The sequence below is a fragment of the Oncorhynchus kisutch genome, linkage group LG12 (genome assembly GCF_002021735.2).
Source record: "Oncorhynchus kisutch isolate 150728-3 linkage group LG12, Okis_V2, whole genome shotgun sequence".
Classification (NCBI taxonomy): domain Eukaryota; kingdom Metazoa; phylum Chordata; class Actinopteri; order Salmoniformes; family Salmonidae; genus Oncorhynchus; species Oncorhynchus kisutch.
In genome coordinates this window covers 50,706,870-50,721,646 of record NC_034185.2, presented here as the reverse complement: position 1 = coordinate 50,721,646, position 14,777 = coordinate 50,706,870, and the positions used below count along the sequence as shown (strand labels likewise).

The 14,777-nt window shown below is 40.6% G+C and overlaps 1 protein-coding gene and 1 pseudogene across 1 annotated transcript; both read left to right on the top strand.

Annotated features, from left to right (window-relative positions):
* The first annotated feature begins 1,864 nt into the window (after positions 1-1,864).
* Positions 1,865-3,852, top strand: LOC109900364 (lecithin retinol acyltransferase-like). The gene is made up of 2 exons (XM_020496056.2): positions 1,865-2,464; positions 3,075-3,852. The coding sequence occupies exons 1-2, from the start codon at positions 1,907-1,909 to the stop codon at positions 3,225-3,227; spliced, it is 711 nt and encodes a 236-aa protein (XP_020351645.1). The 5' UTR covers positions 1,865-1,906; the 3' UTR covers positions 3,228-3,852.
* Positions 3,853-4,521: 669 nt separating this feature from the next.
* Positions 4,522-7,912, top strand: LOC109900436 (lecithin retinol acyltransferase-like; annotated as a pseudogene).
* Positions 7,913-14,777: the final 6,865 nt, after the last annotated feature.

Sequence of the window (14,777 nt, the reverse complement as noted above, 5' to 3'; positions counted from 1 at the left end):
TTAGAAGTTCATGCAAACACATTTCAACCCTATCTTTGTTTACTTTTGTATTTTCCAACGTTGACCCACTTTGGAGGTTTTGTCATGGACCTCTAGTTAATGTACAGTTTCAATGATAACATCATAAGTCACTAGTTTTGGGGTTGATGGGGGTCGTTGGAGCAAGAGCGAAGGCATACCGAAACTGGACTGTCAGTGATATCCCCGCTAAGGCAACCCTACCAAGGCAGCCATCCTAACCCTCTGTTAGCCTGTATTTTGAGGACAATAAAACCCAGTTCTCCTGTTCAACTTCAGCTATCATCTCCTCATTCTTTTAGGTAGTTAGCTAGCTAAGGAATGGACCCGTTTATCCTAACATATTATACATGTTAACAGGGAATGCTTGATGTTTGTACAGCGGCCGATGCCAATTTAAATAAATGTAAACAAAATTACCCGATTTAGTAATTTTAAATATTACTATTATACATTTTATACATACAAATTATACCCATCCACAAAAACAAACATTTTGTGTTGGTGGAAACACCTTACACCTGGCCCCCACAGGAGTCGCTACAGGGCGATGGGACAAGGACATCCCGGACGGCAAAACTCTCCCCTAACTCGGATGACACTGGGCCAATTGTTCGTCGCCTCATGGGCCTCCCGGGCGCGGCCGGCATGGGTCTCGAACCAGCATCTGTAGCAATGCAGTTTGCACTGTGATGTAGTGTCTTAGAGCGCTGCGCCACTCAGGAGGCTCCATCCACAGAGTTGTTAATGCTTTTATCAATTGCATTGCACAAAGTATCAAAATACTACATAGTAGTGTTAGTGTTCATGTTAATTATATATAAAGCAGCCCATGTAATCATCTGACAGAGAGTAGCCCGAGCCCCAAGTAATACATTTGGGCCAGATAACCATCAGCAGAATCGGCCCAAGCCATATGTAATAGATTTGGGTCAGATAACTCACACCGGAATCGGCCCGAACCTCAAGAAATATATACATTTGGGCCAGATAACTCACACCGGAATCGGCCTGAGCTCAATCCCCGCATCCTAGCCATAAGTAATACTGCTGAAGGCGGCCCAGACTCGGGCCACATGACGTCGGACGAGTCTGGCTCTCAGCAGGGTGCCCCGACTCTCAGCCGGAATGGTCCCAGATCCACCGTGCTAGCTGGGTAACTCCCAATTGTATATCACGAAATTGCTGAGAAAATGGGGTAAAAGTCCAATTGTAGCACAATGCTTGGCAGACAAGGTTAATTGACTTAGAATACAAGAACTGTAATGATCCCTGAGTTAGATTAGATTAAAAGACAATATAGGCCTAATTGGCCAGACAAGGTGCTCTTCAAAATGTTGTCTTGACTGTCACATAGGGCCTACTGTCATTGTAAATACGAATTTGTTCTTAACTGAGTTGCCTAGTTAAATAAAGGTTAAATAAAATACTGTATGTAATAAAAAAATTTAGTTAAATAATTTCAAGAATCTAGGCACAAGGTCATAATTTTTTTATTAAAAAAATCTGCGTTTCTGATTATAAAATTGTAAATAACAAAATCGAATGTATTTGTTCAATATGATTCCAACGAGCCTGTAATTATAGGCTTATAATATAATATTTGATTTATATATCCTACAAATGTAATGGTTGTGAACTTAAATTATATAAATGAACTTACACCTTAAGCATAAATAATAAATAATTTAAAGTAAAGTAAACAATATGGCATTTTCTGTAGACTAAAGAAAAACGCCATACGTTCCATAAACACCACGGGAATGTCCTTTGTGGCCAATCGTGTCTTCTGGGTTTACCTTTAAGCTGCACTAGTCCCCTCCTAGTGCGCATATAAACCCACTTCTCCCAGACAACTCTCAGAAAACTTTGGACAGGAACTTTCACCATGCTCTACTCGTTGACATTTCTCGTCGAAAAGCTATCCCTTCTCTCGAACTTCAAACTTTTTGAGTTTAAATGGACGGATGGGAAACGCAAAGGGGCGGGATGCACAGAGCGCACGACATATAGTCCTGCAGTCGCGCCGTTGTCTCTCCAGAGAGGGGACCTTTTGGAGGTGCCGAGGACTTTGTTCACGCACTTCGGTATCTACTTGGGTGACAACAAAGTCGCTCACCTGATCCCAGATATCATGCCCGTGCTAACCAATGACAAGATGATCATCAAAAAAGTTATCACAAATAAGAGACTCATCATGGGTTGCTTGTACAAGTGTGCCGCGGTGCGCGTGGACACCTTGGACGACTTTGTATATGGCTCAAACATATTGGTGAATCATATGGATAGAAAATGCAAGGCGCAACAACCGTTCCCAAATGAAGAGGTTGCCGAGAGGGCAGAACAACTCGTCGGCGCCATCCCTTACAGTTTACTATGGAATAACTGCGAACATTTTGTTACATACTGCAGATACGGTTCAGCGAAAAGTCAGCAAACGGAAATGGTAATTTTATTTTCCTTGAATTATATATATATATTTTTTATTTTCAATACAATTACGTTGTGCATAATTCTGACCCGTTAACTTTTACGCTACAGGAGATAATGTAGTGTCTTCTTAAAATATTTTGCCTATGCATGACCTGTATCACGGCGAGGACTGTAATCTTTAGATTATGGCATAGATCATGTTTTCAGAGATTTGCATTTAGATTAAAATTATAACAAATGCATCGGATTGAATTGTTGATTTATGTTAGACCTGGTTGTAATACTTATTGGGCACAGCATCTTCAACCTTTGATATTTCCATCCCATATTTTGTATTTATATTCGTGACAATGCATCTCCATTTTAAATTATGTTATGCCATGGTTAATTTAATAGGCAACTATATTCAGAAACATTGTGTTTTATTCAGTGTTACTGAAAATAAAGGTATTTGGGCTTTGGTTTGTTGTTTTGGTGTTGTTGCATCCAAGGTCTTCTTCTCTCTTTTCTTCCATAATTCATACAAGTTTAGATTTATAACATAAATACATTAAATATGCCTAAAAGGAATTGTTCATAAAAATCCTAAATGGGTATTAATTATTCATCTCCTTTCTTTGCAGTTTTGTGAGTTCCTGAAATCAATCATCCGAGACCAGAGGAGTGTCTTTCTCAGTGTTCTCCTGGGAATGATCTACATCATCTGCTTTGGCCTGGCGCCTTCAACTACGTTACCCACAATCCTCATCCCCTTCACTCTGTGGATGGCCGGCTGAGAAGCCAATGTTCAAAGCCTTCAAACACTCCTATATGGACATTTCAATAGAAACTATTTGGGATGGTGTCTTGTCATTGGTCCTTGTGATGACATTAATTGGCACCTCCCAACTCATTTGACTTTGGTATAGGCCTACAGTGGAACGTCACATAATAGTTGATTGTTACAGCAAGCGCTAGCATCCACTCACTTTTGATTTGATCCTTGCCAGCCAAAAGTAAACATAGGGCAATGTGGCTGCAGGCCTAGCAATTTTACATGTGAGTGTTCATGTCAACACTTACTGTATTGTATATAGGCCATTAAGGCATTATAAAGCCTTTATAAAGGCCATATGATCCCTCTGTGAACAATGTATTATCCATATTTCCCCCAAAAGATTGGCCAAGGCGCACTTTCTACTTTGTATCTTACTGTGTAAGTCACTGTCGTCTAATCTGTAAATAATTTATTTTCTTCAATGATGATCCTCTTGTATAATTTTTTAAAAATAGATACAGTTTGAAACTCTAAGAGTACTACGCTGATTAATACAATACTTATGTGTTTTGAGAGCAGATCATTTTGTTTTCAATCAAATACATTGTAAATATCAGAAATGTTAATAAAGATATTGGAAGTTATCGTTTGATTTGTTTTGGTCTGGTTCCAGGAAATATGTTAATTAACAAAGCATTTTTCCACACAGTTAGGTACATGCAATCACAGTGCATCTTAATACTCACATTGAATCTCTGTCAATACCACCCACAGCATTTTCAAATGATCATGTTATTGACATGATTGGCCACATAAAAAACCCAATATATCCCCATTATATTTCCAAACCCAAATATTTAATCATATAGGGTCAATTTACGCAAAGGCTACATTCATAAAATATACACATTCTCTGGATAATATTGCTGAGTAATGACTATACATTATTATTTTCTTTCTACTGTATGGGTTATTCACAGTTCCAGAAATATCAAGAGTGAGTTAGCATTATACATCTCAACCTGACTGTTTCTTCAGGCAATAAGATATTTCTGACCTTTTAAACTGGGGGGGGGTTGTTATTCTGATTTGCCAATGAAAGCCACATAACTGGAACATTTCCCCCGATGAAACCCCCCCGGTTGTGAAATTAAGTCGCCCTTGAAACCACACGATTAGTGGAAAGCTCTTTTATTTCTGTCAAAATTGCACTGCAACGTTGAGAAACCTCTAATCCCACGTGCTTGGCTCCTCCCAGACCCTTAGTCTCGATAAAACGGCCAGGTGTCAAACCATAGTTTAGTTCTGCCACCATGGTTCCCTTACTCCAACTCCTCAGCCGCTTCTTCATCGCTTCTAAAGTGGACGAAGAGGACAAGGCTCAAAGACTCTAAGTATGACCCGTCCCTGTACAAGCGTGGCGACCTTTTTGGAGGTTCCTAGAACTCTCTTCACCCATTTCGGCATCTACCTGGGCAACAACCGGGAGGCCCACTTCATCCCGGACATCCTTCCGGTCTTCACCAAGAACAAGGGTGCCATCAGCAAGACGGTGACCAACAACTGGCTGATTCTAGGGATGATCGGCAATTCGGCGAGCGCCAGGGTGACTCGTCGGCGGATTTTGCGTATGGCTCTGAGATCCTGGTCAACCACATGGACAAGCTGTGCAGCCAAGGGAAGGGGACGAGGTGGAGAAGCTCATGGGCTCCATGACCTACAGTTTGCTGTGGTACAACTGTGAACACTACATCATCTACTGCCGTTACAGCATGGCCATCAGCTACCAGACCTACCAGGTGGAGTATGGGGTTCTCCTTTGTCAAAGGGCGCTGTTCTTACACGTTTTGTGGTTAGTATGTGATCGGAAAATCTATGGTGATTTCCCGGACGACTAAGATCAGTCACTGCAAATTCTCAGTGCCCCCCCAGGGCACTGTAAAGGAGGGTGTCACTTTAGACAATAGGGATTACCAAACGTCCCCTCAACTTTCAGTCCACTGACTTGACCTATCCCAGTTTTAGCACACCTGACTCACCCTGTCAATCATCAAGCCCTATAATAGTTGTGTGCTGGACTAGGACTGGATTAGATCAGTAGAATGGCTGTGGGTACTCAATGAGATTGTAGGAATAACATTGGAGACCATGAGCCAATAGTACACTGTTGTACTTGGTGTTACATAATCCTCAGGGCAATGAACCAATGGTGGGAGTAGTTTATTATTTAACCTTTATTTAACTTAAGCAAGTCAGAGTTCAAATTACAGTCAGACAAACTTATTGTAATATTATTCATATATCAAATCAAATTGTATTTGTCACATATACATGGTTTGCAGATGTTAATGCGAGTGTAGCGAAATGCTTGTGCTTCTGGTTCAATGCAGTAATAACCAACGAGTAATCTAACCTAACAATATACTATTGAGTGAAGAACCTACTGAGACATGTTAAAGTGAATTGCTGCCGATAAATACGCTGGGAAAGCAAAAACTACAAAAACATGTTGTTTAATGACTTGCAGTAGTGCATTGCTTTGCTGTTAGAGCGTTAGGCTACACAATACATGTTTATGGCAAGGAATCTGCTTTAACTCAGAGCATATTTAGTCTTCAAACTATCAGAAATGCCCCTTTTGGTACATGTAATTGTAGCCACAAAAGTGTCTCTATATATCCAGTCACCTATGTCATTGGGTCAAAAGGTCACACCGGAGGGATATTTTCTGAAAGAGTTTTGGCATGTGGGCTACGTGGGAAATATGCCAGATATTTCAATGGATTTTATGAAACAAAAACACAGATTATGGGACTATCAAGTGGTGTCGTTAAATTTACCCTCCGTCACCCCACGTGCCAAATCGGAACATAGGTAAAAATGGAAACGCATAGGATGAAACCTTTCTTCAACTGTCAGATATGTTTTGGTCATTCAAGTAAAAGTGCTGTTTCACGCTGACATCGACTGACTGTGTTGAAAATTACGGGGAAATAGCGGCTTAGTTGCTCAACTCCTTTGGTTTTTGAGAACGGATTTACAACGTCTCTTGTTTATAGCAGCCTACTTTTGAGTACTTCAGATGGCGGCAGTTGGCATACACTGGAGGTGGCTCATTTGTTCCAGCCCAGCAGTAAAACGCCTGGTTCAAATGATCAACGGTTCATGATTCACGGACAGGCTCCTCAAAATCTCTGGAGCATAATTAGTGAGTGTCATCAGGCACCACATTTAAAAAGCGTCTCAGACTAGGAGTCTTACGCCGTAATCAGATCCCTGCTATCCATTCGTTAGAATCTAAAAGTCAAAGCTGGTAATAGATCAGCACACCTAATCACTCTTATGAATACGGGTCCTGGTCTGAGTTCAGCAGGGCACAGTGTTGTGGAACGCTCAGAAATATATTGGGTAGAACAGACATGCAACCTCTCTGGCATGTAAGTAAAGAATCGGGGTAAGCTCTAATCATGGCATTTCTATCTGAACACGACACGGGTGTGCTGGTACCAACGTCTAGTCTAGACATGCTGTGATCACCCCTAGCTCAGACAATAGCCAATCAATGTGGGAATACTGCACACTGATGCAATGTACTGTATGATGAGAGCGGTTGAAAGGGTATACATTTCTCAGAAAAGGTCAGATGATTGTGTTTTGCTGTGGATAGATTGCTTTTAGGCCAATGAAAAGTGAACTTAAAAGCTGCATCCCGATTCTCTACCCTTCTCCAAAAGTGTGCACTTGCATTCAAAAGCATCTGATTGGTGTAAGCAGTGGCGGAGGGAGGGAGTTACTAACATTGGTTAATGTGTGCAAATGTGTGCAAGTGGAGAATTGGGACAAATCCACAGACTTGTCGAGTTGGACCGTAGTGCACTGGTGAGCAGCACCATCTAGTGTTAATGCATTAAAGGCCCCCCATGCATCGCTGTTTGGCTGCGGCTGTTTACCAAAACAGTGGAGGGGTACCCACTTTGCTGTTGTTGGAATCCCAGATTGCCCCTTTAATGTAGACACAGGAAGTCCTCATTTTAAATAAGAAATGCTTTGTAATATAAATCAAAGTAATGACAAACACTTCAGGATGGAATGCCAGTAGCCCCAGATAGGAACCACTGCTACCCAGTACTTTATAGAATAGAGGTAGTTATGGTTGAATCACAATGTTCTTGTCACATTAAGACATCTCACGCTGTTTCATTAATTGTTGCATCGTCATTGTACTTCATTTGTATGTATGAATTGGGATGCCGCATCTTGGCCAGAACTCCTTTTAAAAGAGATTTGCATCTCAATGGTCACAAATGGACATGGATGAATAAATAAATACAATTAACAATTACGATTAGCCATTAGACTATCAAAGGCCCCAATTGAATCAAACAAAGACGAAGGCTTTCAAAGACAAAGGCAAAGAAGCACTCCTCTCGTTCACTCGACGTTAACACGACGTTAAGATTTAAAGCGCTTCGCAAGCTTTTATTCATCTGGTGGATAAAAAAAAAGATGCAAAGGATGCCTACTCTTGTTTCCTCCTCTTCCCTGCAGTTCTGTTTGACAGTGAAGAAGATCATCTGCAGCAGGATGAACGCCTACCTCACAGCTCTGTGTGGAACGGGCACCGTGTTGTACCTGGGGCTCCCCAACGCTGCTAAACACAGTACCACCCTGCTCATCCCCTTCACCATCAGGATGGCATCGTAAAACAAAATGGCCATGACAATACAAAGACACTGGTTGAAATGACTGCGGAATATGGAATGCTTAAATGGTGTCCCACTATCAGTATCACTGCATTATCATTGTACATTACATAATTTTTTTTTTTTAAAGCATTATGGGAAATGTCACGTTTGTGGTGATAGTCGTTTTTTTCTTCTTCTTCAACTTGCGTTATTTTATTAGTTTAACGTTTTGACCGTTTAAAGGCTTGCGCCGAAGTCGTTACCTCTCCTTGTTCGGGCGGCGTTCGGCGGCCAATCCACTTTTCATTTTCCATTTGTTTTGTCCTTGTCTTACACACCTGGTTTCAATCCCCCAATTACTTGTTCATTATTTACCCTCTGTTCCCCCATGTTGATTTATTGTATTGCGGTACATTTTTGTGGCCTTGGATATATTTGAGGTGTATTGTGATTATTGTTGAGTAAATTTGCGTACATTACTCATATCTGCTGTCCTGCGCCTGACTCATCTACACCAGCCACACACAGACGCATTACAAAAGAAGAATAAACATCCTATACATCTGGTATATACATATACATCTGGTATATACATATACATCTGGTATATACATATACTTCTGTGTATAACAGTCTATAAATGGACAGCAATATTATTATTCTTTTTTAAATTGTTGTTCCTGATAAAGGCATTGTTTTGATAGTATGTAATGGACATCATGGCCTTAATGGTCAAAATTATACAGACAATAATGTCATTGTGACAGGATGGACAAGGTGCCATTTTTTGACACGGTTAATGCCATACTCTGACAGGGTGAATGTACTGACCTATACCTTTCAACTAAATTCATATGCCTACTCTTCCTTGTGCAACTTTTCAATTAGCCTATTGTATTTGTCTTTAATACTATATTGTGCTAATTTACTCCTCCTGTTGTTGCCCTTACCTACTGTAAGTAACATTGCCATGCTTCTGAATGAAATGCATTATTTTGGGATACATGGAGAGTTAAGTCTATGGGGATTCTCAGGCTCTGAATATAGAAGTCCCAGAAATATCCTCAGTTGTGCTCAATTCTTGTCCATTATTGTTTGTGGTGGTTTCAGCATGGTTCAAGCATGGTTGGAAGTGTCCCTACTACTGTAGCGATAAGAAGCAGTGTTTTCTCAGTCGGCGATATCCAATTCAGTCTCCCACTGGCCTATTTAGAACTAATAACAAACCATTAAATAATTCACTGTAAAAATGTAATCTGATGCCAACAGTGCTGGCATTTCTTTAGCTAATATGGCATATTGGACGGTAAATTGAACTAATGACTGCAGCAAACATAACGTGCATGTAAACATTCGATTTTAAGGATGATTAAACATACAATTATGAAAGTATTTGCGGAATCGGAGGAGACAAAACATTGAGATTGCATTACATGGGTTTATGGGTAAATTTCTTCTGCTGTTACCGAGGACACTAAACATTCACGTTTAACTGTGTAATACATGCATTGTTAAGACAGTACTGGGACACACCATGTGCCCAGAAACATTCATTTAAAGGAGCATTTAATTCAGCATTTCTATTCAGTCCACCTGAATGTTCTCATATTCAAATGATTTTGCACATACAAGCCCCATAGCTATACTAACAGTGGGCCTGTGATTACTTCCTGCCAAAACACCATTTTGATGACCCACCATTAGTTGAGCTCTGCAACATGTATGTGCAAAATAATGATGTGTAAGAACATCATAATGGTGAACTGATGAGAAATATCTAGAACATTTGGGAAACACACTATTTTAAAGGTGCAATATAAAGAAATGGCTCCACCATTGCCTTCTTGCTAAAATACTAATAGTTTGCCTAATTTCAGTTTGTACCATCTAAACCACAGTTTTATTTTCAATAACCAAAAAGATTGTATTTTCGGCTGTTTGAAGCTGGTGTAAAAAAACGAAAGTAAAAGATGCTAAAACTAAAGAATGGGAAGCATAGAAATCGGGAACAGATCTACAGCGTCTTAGACTTGCTTTCAATTAGAATGACAGATCTATAACTCACATTTCTATATGATCTATTTTTTCAGGTCGCCCAAAACGTTACATATTGCAGCTTTAAATTTCAGATATTTTAAGTAAAATGCTCCTTTAACACTTCCTCTCAAAGATAGAAAAATGACATGAATCATCAATGAAAAAGTGTCTTTCCTTTTACCTCACCGGAAATAGCAATACTGTCTTGTTTTTACAGTGCTCAATCATCGAGGTATAATGAAAGAAAAAACGCCAGTAGGTGGTAGTTGACTCTCGGTGGTAGTTGGGTGGCCACCTCACCAAGTTCTCATTGAAGAAGCCAATGTAATATAATTTCTGTGGAAGATTCTGGCCACATGTAATGGACCAAAAATCTCTCTCACTTATTCCCCTCTCTCTCTCCCTTGCTCTCCCTCATATTCTCTCCCCATCTCTTGCTTCAGTCTTTCACGCTCCCTCCCTCTCACTCTCCCTATATTACAACCAGGCAGATGTACGCTGACTGCAAAGTAGAACATTGCATTTGGAATAATCAACCTTCTTTCCCAGTGGGTCTGTGTGGGACAAACAGTGAGGGGTGATATAGCCTACTTGTAGTAGTGTGCAACCGAGTGGTCTCGTGGTTCAATAACCAAGCAGCGACTCACTCATTCAATATGTGGATCATCTGGGGAATTTTTCATGACAGCTGGATCCAGAGTTCTGAGTTAGTCTGTTGTTATTTTTAACCATGGTACACCAGGTACAGTTGAAGTCGGAAGTTTACATACACTTAGGTTGGTGTCATTAAAACTCGTTTTTCAACCACTCCACAAATTTCTTGTTAACAAACTATAGTTTTGGTAAGTCGGTTAAGATATCTACTTTGTGCATGGCACAAGTCATTTTTCCAACAATTGTCTACAGACAGATTATTTCACTTATAATTTAATGTATCACAATTCCAGTGGGTCGGAAGTGTACATACACTAAGTTGACTGTGCCTTTAAACAGCTTGGAAAATTCCAAAAAAGGATGTCATGGCTTTAGAAGCTTCTGATAGGCTAGTTGACATAATTTGAGTCAATTAGAGGTGTACCTGTGGATGTATTTCAAAGCCTACGTTCAAACTCAGTGCCTCTTTGCTTGACATCATTGGAAAATCAAAAGAAATCAGCCAAGAACTCAGAACAAAAATTGCAGACCTCCACAAGTCTGGTTAATTCTTGGGAGCAATTTTCAAACTCATGTTGGTACCACGTTAATCTGTACAAACAATAGTACGCAAGTAAAATAACACCATGGGACCACGCAGCCGTCATACCACTCAGGAGGGAGACACGTTCTGTCTCCTAGAGATGAACGTACTTTGGTGTGAAAAGTGCAAATCAATCCCAGAACAGCAGCAACGGACCTTGTGAAGATGCTGGAGGAAACAGGTACAAAAGTATCTATATCCATAGTAAAACGAGTCCTATATCGACATACCCTGAAAGGCCGCTCAGAAAGAAAGAAGTCACTGCTCCAAAACCGCCATAAAAAAGCCAGACTACGGTTTGCAACTGCACATGGGGACAAAGATCGTGCTTTTTGGAGAAATGTCCTCTGGTCTGATGAAACAAAAATAGAACTGTTTGGCCATAATGACCATCATTATGTTTGGAGGAAAAAGGGGGAGGCTTGCAAGCCGAAGGACACCATCCCAACCGTGAAACACGGGGGTGGCAGCATCATGTTGTGGGGGTGCTTTGCTGCAGGAGGGACTTGTGCGCTTCACAAAATAGATGGCATCACGAGGCAGGAAAATTATGTGGATATATTGAAGCAACATCTCAAGACATCAGTCAGGAAGTTAAAACTTGGTCGCAAATGGGTCTTCCAAATAGATAATGACCCCAAGCATACTTCCAAAGTTGTGGCAAAATGGCTTAAGGACAACAAAGTCAAGGTATTGGAGTGACCATCACAAAGCCCTGACCTCAATTCTATCGAGAATTTGTGGGCAGAACTGAAAAAGCGTGTGCGAGCAAGGAGGCCTACAAAACTGACTCAGTTACACCAGCTCTGTCAGAAGGAATGGGCCAAGATTTACCCAACTTATTGTGGGAAGCTTGTGGAAGGCTACCCGAAACGTTTGACCCAAGTTAAACCATTTAAAGGCAATGCTACCAAATACTAATTGAGTGTATCTAAACTTCTGACCCACTGGGAATGTGATGAAAGAAATAAAAGCTGAAATAAATCACTCTCTACTATTATTCGGACATTTCACATTCTTAAAATAAAGTGGTGATCCTAACTGACCTAAGACAGGGAATTTTTTTCAAGGATTAAATGTCAGGAATTGTGAAAAACTAAGTTGAAATATATTTGGCTAAGTTGTATGTAAAGCTTCCGACTTCAACTGTAACTGCCAAAATAAAATAAACACTTACATAAAGTGTCTTAAGAGGGCATTGGGCCTCCACAAGTCAGAACAGCTTCAATTCACCTTGACATAGAGGAATGATGTGACACCTTTCTTGCCTGAGAACTTCCATCATATGGTGTTTTGTTGATGGTGGTTGAAAACACTTAACAGACGGCTATGGTTGACATGATTTTCATGCTCATCAAAGCCATTCAGTCACCACTCACTCATGGACGGGGGAATTGTCATCCTATGGGGGCATAGCCACGGTAGCCAAAATAATGGCCTGCTCCAGCATTTTTTATACATGACCCTAAGCATGATGGGATGTTAATTGCTTAATTAACTCAGTAAGCACGTGTGTGGAAGCACCTGCTTTCAATATACTTTGTATCCTTCATCTACTCATGTGTTTCCCTTCCCCATGGCAGTCAATTGTGATGCCAGTATTATACGCAACATCGTTCAATTCTCCCTTGGATAAGAGAAGCGAGGCTAATTCAATCTACCTTCTAATTAGTTTCTTGTGAAATCGGTTTCATTCCTTAAAGCTCGACTCCGTAGAGGTTCAAACAACAAACAATGTTTTTTTCCCCCTCATTGCACATCACTGCATGACACTGTACTACTATTATTAATTTTCTTTGTATGATGCGGGATGCTCATTTCCTCAAAACAAAAACAATAGCAAATGCGCCTCGGGCGGCCGGCGGCCAAGGTCTTTCCATATCAATCTGAGTTTGTTGAAGGTCTTCAAAAGTAACCTCCCTGCAGTGTGAACGAGGGGGATTTTTGTTAGATCCTGCTATTTTGATTGGTTGGATTAAGTGTGATATCCCCATCAAATATCTAATCTATTTAAGCCGTCACGTTTCAGAACTCCAGGTGCAATTCAGGACACACAAATCGACTCTCTTTGGCAAAGGAAAACCTAGTTATCACGGTGCAAATCAGCTACAAGCCTACAATATATTGTGATTTATAATTTGGTATAATACCATCACGTTATAAACGTCTCCTCCTCCAATCATCGCCCTAGGTCCAGAAAATCGAGCAGACTTTCCTGCTTCCTATGGTCTTATTTACCCTACCGAGCAGACTGTTAAAGAGCACCGCGGTGCTGATAAAACCTGCCAGATGTATGCCCCCCCCCCCCCCCCCCCCCCCCCACAGACCTTTGGTGGAGGCAGCCAGGTAGAGAGAACCGATAATAAGATATCATTACCTCCCCACATCAAGGCACGAATCCGGGAGAGAGGCACACATACTATTGATTTAGTGGTTCTGTGGATTGCGCCTACACTTTACTGGAACCATTTGGAGCGAGGGCAGTGCGGAAACAACCTCTTGAGTTGGAGTGGAAATCCTGGGGCCTTGCCACGAGCACACTGCCCTTCTTGTTATGTAACCTAGATACTGTGTGTCTTCCATTCATTAGAGCCACTGTGGGGAGAGTGGAGGCTGGAGTCTCTTCTGAAATACAAGGCTTTGAAACTGTTTCCTGTTCTTGTTTGTCTTCTTCTTCAATGGTCATTGGGCACGATGAGATTCTTCTGTTTCTCTTATCTGACTGCAAACTCTATGGCAGCTTCAAGGAAGAAAGCTAGGTTATATTTAAGAGTTGATTCTTGGGAGCTGTCCTCAAGCAGCCTTCTGAACCATTACAGATGAATGAGGTGTCAGGCCCCATGCTGTGTATCCGGGTGAGGACCGAGGAGAAGGTAATGAAAGGAATCCTATCACGGTATCACTCCTAATTAAATAGACGCTATTGTGGAAAGGTGATTTCTGTTCCGTATCACAGTTGTGTGTTGTGCTGTCGACCATATGCCTCTGGTGATCTCAATGCTCTTGGCACATCATTTTAAACCAAACCCAAAGCCAAGGTAAGATTCAGTTTAAAACACACTGACCTGCTTTGAGCTATCTATCTGGCCAATGACATTCTAATAAATGTCTGTCAGAGATGTTATATTCACCTAATATCATACACAAGACAGTATGGCTTCCATCTAACATGGAAGAGTACATGATAAACACCCATCTGGCAACAATGGAGTCAAACATCTGTTTGTAAAAGTCAACATTTACAAGCAGGAATGTGGTTAAAATATGCAAAGTAGTCAGGTCGCCTGTGGCTAATGCAAAGCTGCTAGTAATTAAACGTGAAAATTGATTTGAAGTGCAAACATTTTCTTCGCATTAGGCTAAAAATGATGTCCCATGAAAAAAAAATACATATAGATACATAGCTCAAATGTATGTAATGCCTGATAATATTCCAGAAATAAATGGCTATGACATTTAGACTGCAGGGTGGCCAATGGTTCCTTATTCAGCTTCTTAAATGACAATTTATGTATTGTACAATGGAGACACATTTTTTTTGCCATCAAGCCAAATATTTGGCAATGATATAATTGAAATTGTGATGGTGGGTAAAAACCCTAACCTTTAA